The sequence below is a fragment of the Brienomyrus brachyistius genome, unplaced genomic scaffold, assembly GCF_023856365.1.
Source record: "Brienomyrus brachyistius isolate T26 unplaced genomic scaffold, BBRACH_0.4 scaffold36, whole genome shotgun sequence".
Classification (NCBI taxonomy): domain Eukaryota; kingdom Metazoa; phylum Chordata; class Actinopteri; order Osteoglossiformes; family Mormyridae; genus Brienomyrus; species Brienomyrus brachyistius.
In genome coordinates, this window is record NW_026042311.1 from 3,472,407 (window position 1) to 3,493,435 (window position 21,029).

General features: G+C 42.6%; 2 protein-coding genes across 3 annotated transcripts in view; both read left to right on the forward strand.

The window, feature by feature from the left end:
- LOC125721988 (uncharacterized) overlaps positions 1-21,029 on the forward strand; it is a 433,000-nt gene that overhangs the window by 59,624 nt on the left and 352,347 nt on the right. Inside the window, exon 2 of one of the 2 annotated variants that reach the window (XM_048998234.1) lies at positions 7,802-7,866. The exons of the other annotated variant lie outside the window; for it this stretch is intronic. The gene's annotated coding sequence lies outside the window, so the exon portion shown is untranslated. The remainder of the gene's footprint in view (positions 1-7,801; positions 7,867-21,029) is intronic. 2 annotated transcript variants of the gene reach the window in all.
- Positions 19,096-20,359, forward strand: LOC125722007 (stonustoxin subunit beta-like). The gene is made up of 2 exons (XM_048998269.1): positions 19,096-19,342; positions 19,453-20,359. The coding sequence occupies exons 1-2, from the start codon at positions 19,321-19,323 to the stop codon at positions 19,980-19,982; spliced, it is 552 nt and encodes a 183-aa protein (XP_048854226.1). The 5' UTR covers positions 19,096-19,320; the 3' UTR covers positions 19,983-20,359.

A 21,029-nucleotide genomic window follows, 5' to 3' on the forward strand; every position in this document is an offset into this window, starting at 1 on the left:
TAGGGTCCAGGTTCCAACTACTGATTGGCCATAAATGACAATCTCTACAGAACGCGCTCGAGCCGTGTTAGTAAACCCAATCCTAAATACACAGATTAGGTCTCTTTGTTGGGTTAAAATATTGTTGTTCATGGTATGGTTGCATTTTGATAATATGTTATGATTAGTTTGTTAATTCCGAGTATGATAATTATCATTATTTGCTTTATGCATAAAAATAATCTGGTTGTTTGTTATACTGCTTTTGTGAGTATGGAATGTAATTGTTATACATTTGATTTGCTTTGGTTGCCCTATATTTATGGTAATGGGCATGAGCTAAAGAGAGGGGATGTAGAATATTGACTGTTCACGCAGTAATATTGAACCTTCTCAGACACCGTAGTCTTTATTTTATACCTGCGCAGTGTTTAAGTTCTCTCTCTTTGAACGTGTTACAAATGTACTGTGATATCTGTCTGTTCCGGTTGTTGCTATTAAAAAGGAACTAAGTTCAGCTCCGCACCAAGTTTCATCATTATCACAGCACTCAACAGTGACAGTTTGTAATTTTATTTGCCTGTAATTAAGCTTATTAGTTTAACACGCGCATCATCTCGGCTCGTCTTCCCGGAAGGATTTCACATACTTTAATTCCTGCTTTTTTATATTTTATGTATCGTACAGAATAATAGAGCGCAGGCTATATTGCAGTTTGGCCCCAGCAAGTCTCTCAGCGCGGCGTGTCTCACAGCGCAGGGGGCAGCCGGAGCGCCGCAGACTCGGGCGGCTACATGAGTATATTGGGAATAAAATGTGTGTATTGGAGCGAGTTCTGTGTTAGTGAGTGTGTGAGGTGTGATAATGATGGAGATGCTGGGCTTCGTCATGGGATTAATGGCTCTTCCTCTTGCCTACAGACTCCTGCCAGCTGACGCTGGACCCCAACACAGCAAACAGAGAAGTGTCTCTGTCAGGGGGGAACAGGAAGGCGACAGGGGGGGCAGAGCAGCCATATCCTGATCATCCAGAGAGATTTGACTGCTGGCCCCACATTCTGTGCAAAGAGAGTCTGATTGGTCGCTGTTACTGGGAGGCTGAGTGGAGTGGAAATGGAGCCTGGATAGCAGTGACTTATAAAGGAATCGCGAGGAAAGGAGAGAGTTATGACTGTGGGCTTGGACACAATGACAAGTCATGGATGCTGAGCTGCTCTTCTCACAGTTACTCTGTCCGGCAGAATAAGAAACAGACTGACATACCCATAAAGCCCACAGGCTCCCACAGAGTAGGACTGTATCTGGACCGGGCGGCTGGTACTCTGTCCTTCTACAGAGTCTCCTCTGATGGACTGACCCCCCTGTACAGATTCACCTCCTCATTCACTGAACCCCTCAATCCAGGGTTTGGGGTTTGTAGAAACTCCTCTGTGTCGCTGTGCATGCTGGGATAGCTCACTGTGTGCTGGAGGAATCATTTTTACCTTATCAGAGTGTCACATGTTGCTGCTTCTCCACGGCAAAAAGGTAAAATCTCTGCTTTATAACCAGTATAACCCTTTTTACTCTGTCTGAAGTGTGACGTATGTCACACAATAATAAATGATTTTTTACACAATGCCCAGAAAAACAGTGGTCAGATCTGAAGACCTTTTGAGAAAGAAACGACTTGCTGCACAGAAGGCCATTGTGTTCTGTAAGCTGAACAAACATGAAAAATGTTTTTCTCTGACTTATGTTATATGTTGTCTGTAAATGCACCAAAACTGCCAAATTAAATTCATAGTACATGGAGTTGTACCAATAGAGTAAATTCTGATTCTGAATAAAATAAAATGTAATGAAATCTAACCCTGATGAGCTTTTCCCCTCCCCTCTATATGTATTTGTTCTGTTTTGGGCTCCTGCGCCCAGATGGGGTGACTGGCCCTGCAGGCTGTTTGACTTCACTGGCTTGTTGTCAGACAGTTTAGCTGTACCTGTGGCTCAGATCACGTGGGGACTTGTGGAACCCATCAGCTGGGTCCAATAAATCTGACCGCCGTAGTCACAGTTAGCATTAGCACAACTTCTCTATCCATGGCCTTCTCACTTCATAAGTCAAAGTCAACTTTACTGTCATTGTGTATGAGCACAACGAAATGGAGTAGTAGGGCCAATAAAGGCAGTAGAATAGAATAAATAACAATAAAGGTAGCGCGACAATTAGTGTCCTGAATATATGTTGGACATCTCTAGGTCCACAGTTCTTGAAGCTGAATCTCCAATCAGCTGTGAACCACCCAGTCTCACTGAGTTTGCACAGGTGGTGAATCAGCTGGGAGCAGGGAAGGCCGCAGGGATCTGTGGTATCCGGGGTGAACTTCTCCAGGCTGGTGGTAAGGCTGTTCTCCTGGTATTGCAGGCAATCTTTGCTTCCATTTGGGAGTCATGCGTCATCCCAACTGACTGGAAAACGGGACTTGTAGTCCTTATCTAGAAAGGGAAGGGTGATCGCCTGCATTGTGGCAACTACGGGGGGATAACACTACTCTCAGTGCCTGCTGGGTAAGGTCCTTGCTAGGGTCATCCTGAACAGGATCTGTGATCACTTGCTTGCCTGTCAGTGACCGGAGCAGTCTGGTTTTACGCCTAAGAAATTTACCACCAACAATCTCTGCCTCTTGTACAACCCGGCACAGTGCATAGCTCGGGTAAATCTGTGCAATCGTCTCACGCTGCCATCTTTGTGCATTTTCAGTCTTGGTGTATTGCCAGTTTTTTTTTAACTGCACAGTGTATATTACATTCTAATACTTGCAGAGGATGAAAGTTAACATTGACAGGGTGTCTTAAAAGAGGGCTACAGTGAAGAAAACAAAAGTTTCAAGGCAGCATGAAAGTGAACGCACAATCAGGGATGTGCAATTTCTGAGGCACATATTCAAAAAAAGTATCTTAATTGTAAAATTGTATTTTATTATTCATATTTGAGTTAGTTCATGAAATTATATTAAATGATACTAAAGTCACCAGCACATATAAAGGTTCCCTGACTCCTTGTTGTTGCTAATTCTAAGATCTGCTTATACAATGACCAATCGCTGCCTGGGGGAACATACACGTTTAACACATCGGTCAAGGTATCATCAATCTTACCCGTTATCATTATATGTCTACCTTCCTTGTCTTCATATTCCGATATATAAACTTATAAGAACATTTTTTATCGTAAAATTCATGGTTAGTAAAATCACAGATAAATTAGACTGTATGGATGAATCAGGCCATATAGACCTACCTTTCTATTCTCTTTTTTAAAGTGAGCCTTTATTGTCCTGAAAAAATACATTCTTTCTCCCCCACAGACAGAACAAACACACTGGAGTCTTGACTTCTGGTATCTCCTGTAAATTAAAATGTGTTTTTGTGGTCACATTTATGGCAACGTAGCTACTTAAAATTTAAGCTGGCAGCCTAAATGTCATTTTTAAAGACTGGGTACAAAATGTATTTTTGGAGATGTAGTGGGAAAGTGGGAGTGCGATTTTGTGCAGGGTTTTCATTTTACAGACATTGCTTGTAAGAGTAAATAAAGTTGTATTTTAGTACTGTCACGCCCGGCTCGTACGATCCTCGTGTGTGCCACGCCCCCCTGATTATCCACGTGTGCTTCCCTGATTGTACCCAGCTGTACCTTGTTGTTTTGCTCTGTCTTGTGTATTTCAGTCCCTGTTTTGCCTTAGTTCATGGTCTGTCATTGATGTTAGTAGATGTCCGTGCTAGCTGTTCTGTCCCATCCTTTGAATAAACCCCTAGTTGGCCCAGTATTCTGCCTGCTTTCTGCCTGTCTGCCTGCCCGAGTGATTCCCCGCTCCCCAGCGATCACGGCGAACGTAACAAGTACATTTAATGGAAATAGAAAATTAATTCTTACCATTGTTTTAATTTTCATGAATCCATTTTTGGAGAGTGTCTTGTTTGTCTCACTGATGCAGACACACAGCTGTGTGTGATTATTTTCGCCCAGTCTTGTGTACTTAAGTCCAAGTCTTGCCTGTGTCCCTGGTCCGTCATTGATGTTTGTCGATGCCTGTGTTCCGTCCTGCCCTTACCCCAAATAAACCCCTAGTTTGCCCCATATTCTGCCTTCCCGCCTGGTCCTTCTACCTGCCTGCCTTCTTTTTGCCCGCTCGCTCGCCAGCCCGCTCGATCGCCCGCTTTCCACAGCGATCGTGACAATATCTTTCTTTTTTCTACACATCTCCACCAAGCTGTTATAAGGTCATCCCTGGGTGCATCAAAAATGTGGACCACTGCCTGCAAGGGAGCGGAAATTGACTGGAACCCTGTCATAAGCAAAGTTTGTGCCTCATAAAATTGTTTAGAATCAATGTCTCTAATAAGAACATAAGAACATAAGAACTATACAAACGAGAGGAGGCCATTCGGCCCATCAAGCTCGCTTGGGGAGAACTAAACTAATAGCTCAGAGTCGTTAAAATCTTATCTAGCTCTGATTTAAAGGAACCCAAGGATTCAGCTTGCACTACATTATCAGGAAGGCTATTCCATACTCTGACTACACGCTGCGTAAAGAAGTGCTTCCTTAAATCCAGCTTGAAATGTTCTCCCGCTAATTTCCACCTATGGCCACGAGTTCGTGTATTTAAACTAATGCTGAAGTAACTATTTGGTTGAACAGCATCCAAACCTGTTAGAATCTTATATACCTGGATCATGTCCCCCCTCAATCTCCTTTGCTTGAGACTGAACAGATTTAGCTCAAGTAACCGTTCCTCGTATGACATTCCTCTAAGACCAGGAATCATTTTTGTGGCCCTACGCTGCACCTTTTCTAAGGCCACAATGTCCTTTTTAAGATATGGTGACCAAACCTGCACACAATATTCTAGGTGAGGTCTCACCAAGGAATTGTATAATCTTAGCATTACCTCCCTTGACTTAAACTCCACACACCTGGAGATATACCCCAACATCCTATTGGCCTTTTTTATTGCTTCCCCACACTGGCGAGAATGGGACATGGAAGCATCAACATACACACCAAGGTCTTTCTCATGATCAGCTACCTTTATTTCAGTGACACCCATGAAATACCTGTACTTTATATTTCTGCTCCCTAGATGAAGTACCTTACATTTATCGACGTTAAATTTCATCTGCCAGGTATCGGCCCAGTCACTAATTAAATCAAGATCCCGCTGTAGCTGCTGAGCCACTAATTCAGTATCTGCTACACCACCCACCTTGGTGTCATCTGCAAATTTCACCAGTTTACTGTATATATTGGTATCCATATCATTTATGTAAATTAGGAACAATAGTGGTCCTAAAATCGAACCCTGCGGTACCCCACTATGAACGCAAGCCCACTGTGACATTGTGCCTCTTATAACTACTCGCTGTTTCCTATCTGTTAACCAGTTATCAATCCAGGTCGCTACGGTACCTAAAATACCAGTCGCTTTGAGTTTAAGTAGGAGCCTCTTGTGGGGGACAACATCAAAAGCCTTTTGGAAATCTAAGTAGATGACATCATAGGCCTTCTTATCATCAACTTCCTGAGTAGCTTCCTCAAAAAACTCCAACAGATTTGTTAAACAGGATCTACCTCTTCTAAATCCATGCTGGCTATCCCGCAAAATGTTATTGGAGTCCAGGTAATCTATCATTTTCTCTTTGATTATAGCCTCCATACCTTTACCAGTTATACAAGTTAGACTGATTGGCCTATAGTTAGACAAATTACTTCTATCCCCTTTTTTGAAAATAGGCGTTATGAAGGCGTGCTTCCAATCAGAAGGTACCACACCTTCAGATAAGGATTTTTGAAACAGTAAAGTTAAGGGTCGGCAAATAATATCCCTCATCTCTTTTAACACTATAGGTAAGATGCCATCAGGGCCCTGTGATTTATTTATTTTGAGCTTAGCTAGGCTTTGCAAAACATCTGCTTCAGTTATATATATATTAGCTATAGACAATGCTGGATAGGTAATAACTGGTAAATTACTAAGGTCCTCAACAGTGAATACCCGTGCAAAACTATCATTGAACTCATTTGCTATATCAATGTCGTTTACTATTATAAGACCCTTACTATCCTGCAGATTAGTAATTTCAGGTTTTAGAGCTCTTTTAGAGTTAAAATACTGGAAGAAACTTTTAACGTCATCCTTAGCTTCCAATGCAACCATCCTTTCGACATTTCTTTTAGCTCGTCTAATATCATTTTTTAACTCAGCCTGTAGACTTAGATATTCCTGCTTAATTCTGTCATCATCAGTTATTTTCCATTGCTGGAACAAAGCCCTTTTCCTCCTTACTTTATGCTTTATATCCCTAGTAAACCACCTAGGTTGCAATTTCCTAGATTTATTCTTGCTGGAAACAGGTATGAAGTCCTCTTGCACTTGCAATAATGTGCTTTTAAAAAATTCCCAGGCCTCTTCAACAGTTTTGTTATTTAACTGCATCCAGTTCACAGTTTCTAGTTTTAGTCTCATACACTTAAAGTCAGCCTTCCTAACATTATATATTTTTGATTTGGACTTAGCTCTTCGAACACTAAACTTAACCTCAAATTTGACCATGTTATGATCGCTACTGTCAAGTGGTTCTAAAACGTCTAATTTACCAATCCTGTCCTGGTTATTAGAGAGAACAAGATCAAGAATGGCATCTCCCCTGGTAGGGGTGTTAACAAACTGAGTAAAAAAACAATCCTGTACTAATTCCACCATCAAATCAAATAGTTTAATTTCTCTATTTTACCTTTTTACTACATAAAGCACAATGAGCGCTTAAAATTTCAATTCACAAGGTAAAACACCAAATAAAGTGTTTTAACAGAATATTTCATGTAATTTCAAGGTCACAGCAGAGTTGCCCTGCAGCCTCATCGGCAAAGAGCAGGAAACTGATGATGTTTCAATGATCAGTGTGTTGGCCAGTGAAACTGACAATGTACTATATATTGGGAAATTTTTAAATTTATTATAAACACAGTACTGTATATTAATCTGCAAAACAGTCTGAAACTTGATACAGAGGTTATACACTGATCAGCCATAACATCATAATAGGTGAAGTGGATAACATTGATTATTTGGTTACAGCGGCATCTGGCTGTAGGGGGGTTATATTAGGCAGCAGGTGGATGCTTTGTCCTTGAAGCTGATGTGTTGGAAGCAGAAACAATGTGCAAGTGTGAGGATGGGAGTGACTTTGACATGGGCCATTTGGTGATGGCTAGAGAGCTGGATCATAGCGTCTCCAAACCCCCAGCTCTTATGAGATGGTCCTGCAGTGGTCAGCAGGTTCATGGTGGGGCCCAGGCTCACCTTTGCCGCCAAAATAGCCATGACTCATCAGGGCGTGGATTCCTCTAGACCTCTGAAGGTTTGCTGTACTATCTGCCATGTAATGAGCCTCCGTCACCCGTTCATGTATTTCCCTACAGTTTTGGAGATGCTGTGACCGAATCATCAAGCCATCACAACTTGGCCCTTGTCACTCAAATCTTTAGGCTTGTCCACTTTTCTGCATCCCAGTATATCCTACACATTGTTTATTTGCTGCCTAATAGGTCCCACCTACTAGCAGGTGCCACTATTACCAGGTAATCAATATTATTCACCTGTTAGTGGGCGCAGTGTTTGAAAAATACAGTTTAAAATATCAGTCATTTAACCTAATTCCGAAATATTAAATGTGGAATGGAAATAATGGAAGCTATTGCTTGTGTGGAGTGAACTGAACTTAATTTTGAACAATGTTTCAAATTGCTACATACCTGAAATGTTTGTGGTTTCTTGTAGAAAGAACAGAAGCACTTGAGGTTTGCCTCCAGGACATCACACCTCCTATTAAGCGCCTTTACAAAGTAAGTAATTTCCTTGAAATATCATCAAAATAGTTTTTTTCTGGACAGCTCTAAGACTGGGTTTCCGTGGGACATTATTAGGATTAGAAGTAATTAAACCAATTTGGTCTTACATAGCATTAAAAATGGTTTAATTGACAAACAACGCCTTACATGGCTTTAAAAAGCATGACGTTTTATTGTCATGTACATTAAACATTTAATATACACACAGGGCCAGTTGGCTAAATTCTCCAACCTGTGATTGGCTGGTTTGTGATGCTTGTGGATATCACTGTGCTCTCAGAATGGAGCAGTGTTGTGCAAGTTCACACTTTTCATGATCTAGTTCAAAGTTCAGTTCATACATGCTCAAAGTGAACTGTTCACATTCATAGCTCACAATTTTAATTTTTGAACTAGTTCAAAGTTCAGTTCATTTTATTTTTAGGTGCGATATATAGTCTAAATGAAAATTTATTTTGTTTTAACATACATCTATAACCTACCTACATTCTTGCATATATGGACATGTATAGACAAAGGACACAAAATATGATTCTTATTTATGGTTTATTTATCTCTTGCCCCAATACTAGACAAGGGAAGGAAAAGAAAAGTACAGTAAACACATATCGGCATCATATCCATCTCAAATGAAAACTAGACAGAACAGAATATTTATTATTCAGCAAAATATCTCTTTAGTTTTATTTAAAAAAAAAAAAAAACTCTCACGCTTCTTGAAGGTGTGTGGCACCATCTCACTGAACTATTAAAAATAAAAACTTTCACATACAGAAGCCATTGTTGTAGTAAGTAATGAACACTCCACAGACCATGCCTACGGCTTTAGTCCAAACTGTTTTTTGTTCACGTTTAACAGCAGTTGCTTTTCAAAGTTGGCATCTCCCAATCGGTTTCTCCTGGGCCTAAATATCTGGCCACCGGTACTGTCTCTCCACTGGAGCACTTGATGGGATTGCTGTGTTATTTGATGAAGAGCTTCTTCAGTTTGGGCAGCAGCATGTATTCAGTAAACTCGTCAGTGGTTGGGGCGTCCAGATAGATGTCCACCTCAGACTTATTGACAGCTGATGGGCTTTGCTTGAACTTAAAAAAGGATGAAGCACTCTTTTTCCCCTCAAGGTCATCAGGGGGTTGCTCAGACTCAGGCACATTCACAGATCGCAGCTCTTCCCTCAACATCAATCTGTACTGCACTCGCTTACTCTGATCCTCCACCCAGTCCAGCTTGAACACTGGGAGTAGTATGGCTGCCAGTATGTGATCTTTGTTTTCAAGACAGCCTTCCAGTCTTCTAGAGAGTGACTGCATCAAGGTTTGGATGAGGGGGCGGCATGCTGTCAGACCTTGTGTAGCTGTAGGCTTTGAACTCTCATCCAACAGACCATCCAAATCATTTTTCAATTGCACAATGGTAGGAGCCAGGTAGCCGAGGAATGTGTTTTTTTCCCCCTGAAGGATGTTCAGAGCACATGCCAAGGGACCCATCACACTCACAAACTTGTTGATGAAGTCTATTTCCTCTGGAGTGAATCGACGAAGCCCAAACTCATCACAGATGGTGTGCAGAAGGAGTCTATCATACTCAGGAGTGGCATCCAATGGCACTGTTAGATTGCTGGTCTGGGGAGTCAAGGTGGCTATGTGAGCCAGGCGCTGCATTGAGAGGAACATAGAATTCCAACGTGTGTCGTTCGGAGTGACAAAGCCAATCTTTAGCTTTTACTCAACAAAATCTGAGGCTTTCGCACTCCTTTTCACCCTATTCCACAGAGCAGATGCCTTGGAAAATACAGGCCTCGCTAATTTGTTGTACAGCCTATCCGTTACATTCTTTGCATCTGTGGCAACAAGATTTAAAGTATGGGCCATGCACCTTCTATGAGGTGGGAGGCAGGGATCCTCTAACTCTGACAGAGGTGCAGGCTCAAGACCATCGTCCTCATCATCGGAGCTCTCAGCAGTAGATCCTGTGTCACTGCCTTCAGTCACCTCATCAGCTGCTCTAATAACAACACTGTCTCCAAAACAGCTGAATGCTTTGACGAAATTGGAAGCATTGTCAGTCACTGTGCACACAATTTTGTTTTGAATTTTAAATTCCTTGTACACATCTGTCAGCACTTTAGCCAGGACATCATATGTGTGTGACCCTCTGACACGACGACATGCAAGGGCTGCTGGTCTCCTGAGTGACACATCATTTTTATCAAGCCAATGAATTGTGATGCCCATGAATCCTTTGTTGACAGCTGACCAGCAGTCAGCTGTTGTGTATACAAAGTCAAGCTCAGCAAGTTCAGCTTTTAAATTACTGATAACGTCAATGAATTCCTTATTCGGTAGTCCCTGCACCTGTCTTCTTGAGGGCACATGTCTGCCTGGTTGCAAACCAGTTACTAGTTTTATGAAGGAGGGTTTTTCAACCTTACTCAGTGGCTGTAAATCTCCAACAATGTAGTCTATTATTAATCTGTCTACCTGTTGCTGGGAGATTATACCCCTGAAGGCAGCAGGCAGTGTGACTTGAGTCGTTTGGGGACTTTGGCTGGGGGTTTTGCCCTTCCCTCTATGACCTTGAAGGGCTTGCATATATGCTTTCACGCTGGACGAATGCTTCAACTCAACGTGTCTTTTCAAATTGGAAAATGAGGTCATTGATGTTCTAACTTGTTTTTTCAGCGCAGGTGGACAAAGCTTGCAAAGAAAGGTTAGGTTTTTACCGTCAAAGTCTCTGTGAGACAGTGTGTAAAATGCCCGTAAATTGTCAAAGTTACAGCCAGCATCATCCGTGTTTTCTGTGCCAGCTCCACTGGTGGTTGAGCTTTCCTCCTCTGCGCTTGCCATGGTTACTGCTGCAGCAGTTCGCTTCGCGCTCATGCGTTGCCAAGGCTGTGCCCTTTGAGAAGTGTGTGTGTGCATTATGGGAAACGTAGTGTGAAGCTAAAGACAGTAGATTCGACTGTCCTTGGCTTTACACTACGTTACCCAAGATGCACTGCACACAAGCACTGAGCGAGAGTCAGCCTGAGCATTTTATTTTTCGAGCGGAGGAGCCCTTCGCTAGTGCTTGAGTGACAACGCAACATGCTGTTTAAATGTGTGAGCCGACCTTGTCATTCGACTCATCAGGTGAAAATAAATCCCGATGTTTAATTGCATTCTAACAGTGAACGACGTCTACGCCGTTCATCACACATAAAATTCACGTTCAAGTTCTTGATTTACTAATAAGTTGCGTTCAGTTCAAAGTTCACTGAAATTCACTGAAACGCGTTCTTTTGAACTCGTTCATGCACAATACTGGCTGGTTGTCATTTGATACCTTTTCAGAACCTGCCTGTGTTTCCACCAGTTTAGAAAATGAACATAGGTGACAGTGACAGTAAAGGTTCATATTGTCACGTTCAAAGCCGGACAGAACGGCGATCGTGCGAGGCGAACGGGCAGGAAGCAGGCGGACAGGCGGAAGTCGGGGTAAACCAGGGATTTAATAAATAAACAGGGAGCAGGAGACATGAAACGCCAAATAACATCAATGACAGACAAAGGACTCAGGTAAGACACGGACTGAAATACACAGGACTGATTGAAAATAATCGGACACAGCTGGGTACAATCGGGAAAGAACACGTGAGTAATCAGGGGGCGTGGCACACACGAGGAGCGGACGGGCATCACACATATGTATTCCGTTTTGTTGGATTTATTCTTTTCTGTTCCAGAATAAGTTTTATAAGCTGCCAACTGTCCTTTTAACAGTCGCACTATTAAAGATGCCAATAACTGAACTTTGCAATCTGCCTCATGATCTCTTCGTCACTCAAGTGCCATAATATTTTATTTATCAGACCTGTGGCATGGTTTTCATTTACAATGCAAAGTTACTCCGATAATAAGCTGGCTAGTTGTTTTACTGCTGGCACCGGAAATATTAGACAAAACTATATTGGTGATTGACTGAATTATCCAGGTATGCGGACGGTTTGGACGCGATGGCCCCTCCCACTTGCACTGATGTTATGAGAACTTTTTTTTTTTTTTTTTTGTGGTGGCCTATAGCCTTGTGCCTTTGACCAAATCACAGCCATGATATATCAGAGTATCTTCTCATATGTCATTGCTTAATTATACTGCACTCATAAAGCATTCTAAACACAGCTATAAGTATTTATAAAAAAGCATAACACATTATATCCACCATTATAACGCTTTATGAATGCTTTATGACACACTCATCTATAAGGCACTATAGATACCTTCATAATGCAATACAAAGCATCCTTAATGCTTATACCGATCATTATAATGCATTATGAAGGTATTTATAGTGCACTAAAGATGAGAGCTTCATACATCATTCATTATGCATAATAAGCATGCCTATAATGTGTTATGCCTTTTGATAAATATTTAAAGCCATGATTATAATGCATAACAATGGATTATTATTTGTTGTGAATTTTACTAACAACATGGCCTTAAGTGTTCCAGAGATTTTATAATGTTCCGTAATCTGAGCAAATGGAAGCATGTAGATGTTGAACAAAGAGGCTCAGTGAGGATTATAATTCTAATTGGTGATCAGTGTTGACACACCACAGCACACAGTGTACAACACCGAAATGTGTCCTCTGCATTTAACCCATATGTGACATCGTGACATAGCAAGGGGCAGCTAATTCAGCGCCCAGAGAGCAGTGTTTTACTTAGGGTCCCTCAGCAGTGCCTTGCTGGTCGGGGATTCAATCCAACAACCATTAAGCCACCACTGCCCACTGCCAATAACGGACCCTTGAGGAACTCCACATGTAATTTCTGTTCATTCAGATTCATAATTACCCTTCTGACAGAAAGTAGTGCCTGACTTGTAAAAATAATTCAAACCCATTAAATAAGGCGGCGGCTCCACCTCCTTCCCTAAGTGCTCTAGTCTCACTGATAAAGAGCAAGTAGGAGTAGCTGGTTTGATCAGGGCTGCTGCATAGTTTTCATTTGACCCCATTTCAGTTTAACGCCTAAAAATCAAGGTTTATCCTGATAATACAATCAGTCATTAATAAAGATTTTCCAACCAAAGGCTTGATATTCAGTAAAGATCAGTTTAATGTATTAAACACATTGTCTGACCCAGTGTGTAGGTGACGCACAACTAGAGTCAGATGAGAGAGAGAGTAGCTGTGGGCTTTGATGCACTTTGTTCCCCCTGAAGTCCTTCCTTCACATTTGCCCTTTTTGTGCATTCGCTGACTGTACTTTTTTCAGATTCATTAATATTGTCCTAAGACGGCACCTGCAGTCTTACCCAAACTGGCTGTGACACTGAACATCTCCTAAGTCTGTGCTTTAGGGCCATGACTTCACACGACACGACTACACTTGCGTGCGTAGTTTACATCTATCTGGAGGATTGAAGGTCATGTCCACCAGGGGGCAGTGCGAGAAAACCATCTTGGTCGGTTCCTTCGTTTCCAGTCTCACTTGTTAGTATGAGGTTGTGGCATTAAATGTAGAAGGAGGAGGGAGTCAAGATGGCGCTCTGAAGAACACGCTTTGATTAGAGCTGCAAGCCGACTTGTTTTGTTTACGGTGTACTGTGAACTATATGCAGTTTTACTACTGTCTGGATTTATCATCCAGTGACGGCAATAACTATACATAGTCATGATGACAGGCTCTGAAAAAAGAAAAAATGATGGAAGAGATTAAACAAGAGATTTTCCAACCAAATGTGTTGGACCTTTTCAAATCAGTCACAAACTGATTTTTGGCTTATTTCTAATGAATTAGGAAATATTTAAACAAACATTATAGCTTCACCATTTTCTGACCACCGAGCCATTGACATCCATATATCCATATTGTCATCGTCTATCCATCTATCCATCCATTTTCCAAACCGCTTGGGTCGCGGGGGAACAACCCAGGACGGGGAGCCAGCCCATCGCAGGGCACACTCACACACCATTCACTCACACAGGCACACCTATGGGCAATTTACCAACTCTAATTAGCCTCAGCATGTCTTTGGACTGTGGGGGGAAACCGGAGTACCCGGAGGAAACCCCACGACGACATGGGGAGAACATGCAATCTTTGTCATCGTCTACTGGATATAAAATATCTTCAAACTGGATATTAAACAGTTCAATCTTGAGAAATAAAGTAGCTATTTTAAATATAGAATAATGAACTGACTTACACTGGAACAGACCCAATACAGAAAGAAGTATTGCAAAAATAACATGATGTAGCAAAATTTGTCAGAAGGTTTAGTGACTTGGCTCGAATCGGAAGAGATGAAGAAAACAAAATTATAAATGAGTTTTACTGCTTTAACCTGCAAACCAGTCATTCGTCTTACTGATGCAGAAAATAATGTAGGAGGTGCCTTACAGAATAAATTGTATGATTATATATAAACATAAGGCAGAAGGAGCCTTTGTTAGATTGTGGCAAAAATGGCTTGAACAAGGTGAGCAGAACTCAGCCTATTTCTTTAGGCTGGAAAGTCAGCAAGTCAGGAACAACTGCATTATGCGGGTGAGGATTTATGGAAATGCTGCAGATGACATCAAGAAAATAGCCAAATTCTGCACTGAGTTCTTTAATAATTTGTATGTCAGGAGTTTAATAATTTGTATGTCTTGATCCAAAATTTTTGATTTCTTCTCAAACATCACAGGAATAACTGATGTGGATCGTGAACTTTGTGACATCCCAGTTGGTTTAACTGAGATGTGTGCAGCAATAAATTGCTTAAAAAATAATAAATCGCTGGGAACAGACAGTCTAATCCAGAGTCTTTTTTCATCATTGCTGGAGATTTCAATCAGGCAAATCTGAAGCCAGTTTTCCCCAAATTCTTCCAATATATGAACATCCCAGCTAGAGGGAGAATCTGTCTGGACAATGTTTACACAAACGTTTGTGAGGCCTACAAGGCCCCCCCCCCACCTCGGCTACTCAGACCATGTCACTGTGATCATGGTTCCTGTGTATAAATCCCTGCTGAAGCACAACAAACCAGTCAGTCAGAGTGTGGCCAGCTGGTGCCGTCTCAGCTCTCCAAGGCTGCTTTGGATCTACTGACTGGGACATTTTTAAGGAGGCTGCTATAAATGGTGACGCCATCAACCTGGAGGAGTATATAAACTCTGTGATCGATGACCACGAGAGCCGACCAAAGGCCCTGGATGATGAGGGAAGTGCTCACATAGCTAAGAATCAGAAATGCAGCTTTCAGATCTAAAGACAAGGCTGCCCTCAGGACGCCCACAGACAACCTGTCCCGAGCTATGAGGATAGCCAATCAGGCACATGCACAGACGATCAATGTACACTTTAAATGCACCAAAGACACACGCCGTATATGGCAGGGAATTCAGCCAATCACGATCTACGAGCCCATCCTACACATCAATGGCGGTGATGTCTCCCTTCCAGATGAGCTAAACAACTGTTTTGTACAGAATAAGCCGGTCAGGATGTTATTCATAGACTTCAGCTCTACCTTCAACATGTCCCTCAAAAACTGAGGGGGTTAAGCTTGAACACCACTCTCTGCAGCTGGATCTTGGACTTCCTGACAGAGACGCCCCAGTCAGTATGTATGGGCTGCAACACGTCCAACACCATCATCATCAAGTTTGTGGATGATACAACTGTGGTGGGACTGATAAACAGAGAAGATGAATCAGCATACAGAGAAGACGTGGAAAGTCTGTCCACAAGGTGCAGAGACTACAATCTATCTGTCAACGCTGACAAGGCAAAAGAGATGATTGTGGACTTCAGAAGGACACGTCCTGCCCACACCCCACTCAGCATCAACGGTACTGCTGTGGAGATTGTAAGGAGAACCAAGTTCCTCGGTGTGGACATAACTGAGGAATTTACATGGACAAATCACACCAGCTCCTTATTCAAGAAAGCCCAGCAAAGACTAAACTTCCTGAGGTGGCTGAAATAAGCAAACCTTCCCCTCCCATCCTCACCATGTTCTATAGAGGCACCATCGGCAGTGTTCTGACTAACTGCATCACCATCTGGTGTGGCAGCTGCAACAAATCTGACCGCAAATTCCTGCAGAGAGCAGTGAAGACAGCAGAGAACATTATGGGATGCCTCTCCCTTCCCTACAAGCCGCTTTTTGCAAACGCAGTGTCCGCAAGGCCTGCAGCATTGTGCAGGACCCATCACATCCCTCACATGGTCATTCCACACTCCAGCCACCTGAGAGAAGATACTGCAGCATCAGAGCCGGGTCTGCCAGGCTGCGTGGCAGTTTGTACCCCCAGGCTGTCAGGCTCCTCAACACCATGCTGCCTCCCAGGATCCCTCACTCTGCCTCCTCACTGCCTCAACCCCCCCGTAACCCACAACTAAAGGCCACAGACTGACCCTTAAGCACTGCACTTAACACTTTGTCACTCTGACATGGGGGCAATAATAAGAATCCCCATTATTCTCTGTCTGCCCCATTATTCTGCTTCTATTCCTATTTCCAGCTGTTATAAATGTTAGACGTGTTACTGCTGTTATTACTATTATCATACACTGTTTACACTGTGAACTCAGGCTGTTACAGCGTACATGATGGTGAATTCAGGTCTAACTGACTGCAGAAATACATCATATATTTAATATAGTTCTAACAATATTGCACATTGTCCAGTATTGCACATTACTGTATATTGCATAATCTACTCCTCTTCCTCAGTTGCACTGTCCTGTAAGTCCTTTGCACATTGTCTTGTCTTGTTCTCTATATTGGACTAAGTTTATGCTTACACTGTGGGCCCTGAGCTTCGCCATTTCATCTCTCTGTATACTTATATATGGTGGAGATGACAATAAAGTTCAATTTGGCTTTGATCTCGGGGGTTTGTTCACGGTGCAGCAATTTGGAAAAAGAGGGAACTGAGCTGGAAGGTGAAGCTTTTAATTTACCAGTTGATCTACGTTCCTACCCTCACTTATGGTTATGAGCTCTGGGTGATGACCGAATAAATGAGATTGTGAATACTGTATAAGCAGCAGAAATGAGTTTCCTCAGCAGGGTGTCTGGGCTCAGCCTTAGAGAGGGTGAGGAGCTCAGACATCCGGGCTCAAAGTAGAGTCGCTGCTTCTCCGCATTGAAAGGAGTCAGTTGATGGTTCTAGGATACCTCTTGGACGGCGCCCTGGGGAGGTGTTTCAAGGCATGTCCAACCAGGAGGAGGCCTGGGGGCAGACCCAGAGATTATATATTATATATAACCTGAGAGATTATATATAATATATACTACATTATATACCAGCCTAGATGCATCTACGTTGGGAGCGTCGCATTGGCGCGCTGCTGGAGAGAGGTGTGTGTCCAAAGTGGATTAAAAGACGTTCATATAGTGATCTAAAGACAAACTCACTTTTATTAATAGCTGTTGTAGAATCAATATTAAACTCACTATTTTATTTGTGTCCATTGCTTGGTCAAAATATCAGGCAGATCATTGTGAGCAGCAATAAGTAATAAACATAACAATCTCAAATAATGATAGACATTAATTAGCTTTGCACATTAGTTAATTTTGCACATTGCTTACTGAGCAAAATTAGCACAATACGATCATTAATAGCATAATCAGTTTACTGAATGTGTCTGGCAGGCTGTGGGGTGGACTCTCTATAAAACAAAACAGGTGTTTAGTACCAAATTAGGACCCAATATACTCATTTTTAATTCTTAATTAAAAATTAAGGATGGCATGGTGGTGCAGTGGTTAGCACTGTTGCCTCACACCGCTGGGACCCGGGTTCGAGTCTCCGCCTGGGTTACATGTGTGTGGAGTTTGCATGTTCTCCCCATGTCGTCGTGGGGTTTCCTCTGGGTACTCTGGTTTCCCCCCCAGTCCAAAGACATGCTGAGGGTAATTGGAGTTACTAAATTGCCCATTCAGTAGGTGTGCATGAGTGAGTGCCTGGTGTGTGAGTGACTGGTGTGTGAGTGTGCCCTGCGATGGGCTGGCCCCCCATCCTGGGTTGTTCCCTGCCTCGTGCCCATTGCTTCCGGGATAGGCTCCGGACCCACCGTGACCCAGTAGGATAAGTGGTTTGGAAAATGGATGGATGGATATTAGATAAGTGGCAGAAAAATCGATGGATGGATGGAACTGTATGAAAAATAATGCTGCTTATGAAAGTAGGTAAGTAAGAATTTCAGGTTAGAATTTCATTGTACCTTATACGCATGACACTGCTTTCTTAGAAACTTATACTGCCATTAAATTTTGAAGACGCTGTACAAAGAAGGACACAATAGTGTTCGGAATATTTTTTTCTTGTCTGTGAAAATATACAGCTCTTCTGGACACTCATTCTTAAAAAAATCAGATGCTACTTTAATACGATCTGTACCGTTAGTAAAGACAATGTTCCGTGACAAAATGTGACCATACTGCCACGCCAATTTCTGGTGGCACTGCACGTCGCGCATGCGTCTTGTTATCCTCATGTAAGTGCGCAGACGAAGCCGGAATCAACACAGAAAACGTGGCGGCCAGACTGGTACCTCTCCGCGCACGTATAAGTGGACGTGTTTGTATAGACTTTTATGATGCATTTTACTCCTCCGCGGACGACCGCCTGCCGCACTACAAATTTGTCTTTAAACGCCAACATAGATGATTTTGATGAGGATTGGGGTAGTTTGCAAACCCTACAGCCAATTTTCAAGGTAATAGAACTGTTGCATACATATAAATGCGTATGCATATGTGTGCAGACTTGTCCCAAATTGAAAATCTTACGCCAGCCAGTTGATCAAAGTTGGCAGCCCCGTGAACTGCCGCTCTGAATTTGTAAAACGTAGGGAAACATACACAGACCTCGCGGCTGTGGTACGTGTGCAGGGAATATCAGAATTACTACTAATACTTAAATAGGACACGTGCGCATGTGCAAAGTACACAGCTTGACCAGAGAAATATGAACGTTTCCATGTACGCATACGCGGTGTAATACGCGAGTGCTGCGCTTTGCGGAGAACCAGCCTAGATGCGTCCGCGTTGGGAGCGTCGCGTCGGCGCGCTGCTGGAGAGAGGTGTGTGTCCAAAGTGGATTAAAAGACGTTCATATTGTGACCTAAAGACAAACCCACTTTTAGTGGTAATCTTTGTTGTGTACTTTTATGGTTAATATGTTTGATGAATGCTGTTTGTAATTTTATTTACCTGTAATTAAGCCTATTAGTTTAACACGCGCGTCATTTTGGCGCGTCTTCCCGCCGGCGTCGCGCGGGCGACCAACATTTCCTGAGGTAATTCACATATTTGACTTTTTATATTTTATGTATCGTACAGAATAATAGAGCGCAGGCTAAAGTGCAGTTCGGCCCCAGCGAGTCTCTCAGCGCGGCGTGTCTCACAGCGCAGGGGGCAGCCGGAGCGCCGCAGACTCGGGCGGCTACATGAGTATATTGGGAATAAAATGTGTGTATTGGAGCGAGTTCTGTGTTAGTGAGTGTGTGAGGTGTGACAGTGATAATGATGGAGATGCTGGGCTTCGTCATGGGATTAATGGCTCTTCCTCCTGCCTACAGACTCCTGCCAGCTGACGCTGGACCCCAACACAGCAAACAGCTGCCTGTCTCTGTCAGGGGGGAACAGGAAGGTGACATGGGGGGCAGAGCAGCCATATCCTGATCATCCAGAGAGATTTGACTGCTGGAGCCAAGTTCTGTGCAGAGAGAGTCTGACTGGTCGCTGTTACTGGGAGGCTGAGTGGAGTGGAAATGGAGCCTGGATAGCAGTGACTTATAAAGGGATCAGGAGGAAAGGAGGGAGGGACTGTGTGTTTGGATACAATGACAAGTCATGGATGCTGTGCTGCTCTCCTCACAGACACTCTGTCCGGCGCAATAATAAACAGACTCTCATACCCATACGGCCCTCAGGCTCCCGCAGAGTAGGAGTGTATCTGGACTGGGGGGCTGGTGCTCTGTCCTTCTGCAGAGTCTCCTCTGATGGACTGACCCCCCTGCACAGATTCACCTCCTCATTCACTGAGTCCCTCTATCCAGGGTTTGGGGTTTATCCAAACCCCCCCGTGTCGCTGTGCATGCTGGGATAGCTCACTGTGTGCTGGAGGAATCATTTTTACCTTATCAGAGTGTCACATGTCGCTGCTTCTCCGTGGCAAAAAGGTAAAATCTCTGCTTTATAACCAGTATAACCCTTTTTACTCTGTCTGAAGTGTGACGTATGTTAATAATTGGGTTCTGTAAGCTGAACAAACATACAAAATGACTGTTTTTCTCTGACGTATGTTCTATGTTGGCTGTTAATGCACCAAAACTGCCTAAACAAATTCATAGTACATGCAGTTGTACCAATGGAGTGAATTCTGATTCTGAAAAAAATAAAATGTAATGAAATCTAAGCCTGATGAGTGGGGGGAGCTTTTCCCCTCCCCTCTATATGTATATTTTATATTTCTGTCTATATATTGTATTTGCTACCTGTACACTGACAATAATGGCTTCCTATTCTATCCCATTAATGTCCCGGTTCCGCGCTGCCCAGAACGTAACTGAGTAACAGACTTAATCCGCGCTCTCTGCTCACTGAGCGCAGCAGCCTGATATCGCAGCGGCGACGCTTTGGCCAGCAGGGGGCGGCAGACGGCAGACAGTTTATTAACTCAAAACCTACAGCGGTCCTGAGGTAACTTAGTAAAGATAATAACATAATCAAATTAATCATATATTAACTAAGTAAACATAAATAACATAAAATCTTAATAAGTCACGTTAGTACAACAACAACATAAAGGCACCTGATCATCAATGAAGTAGTGTAGGTGATTACCAATTACCAGAAAAAAAACACATAAATCCTGTTTCATTAGGAATCCTGAGATATATACAGTACTGTGCAAAAGTCTTAGGGAGTCATAGGAAATGTTTAAAGCTATTTATCTTGGTAGTAAATTTATATTTTCTCAGTATTAAAAACAAAATTTAATATTAGAACATGTGCAAATTATGAGTAAAACAAAAAAAACTAAAAGGAATTTCTTATGTTCTCCAAAAAGTTACTGATATCTTGTTGGATGGCTAGATGAACACCAATATGGTTCCTAAACCTCTCCTCAGATTCACCTCGGCCATTTCATGTA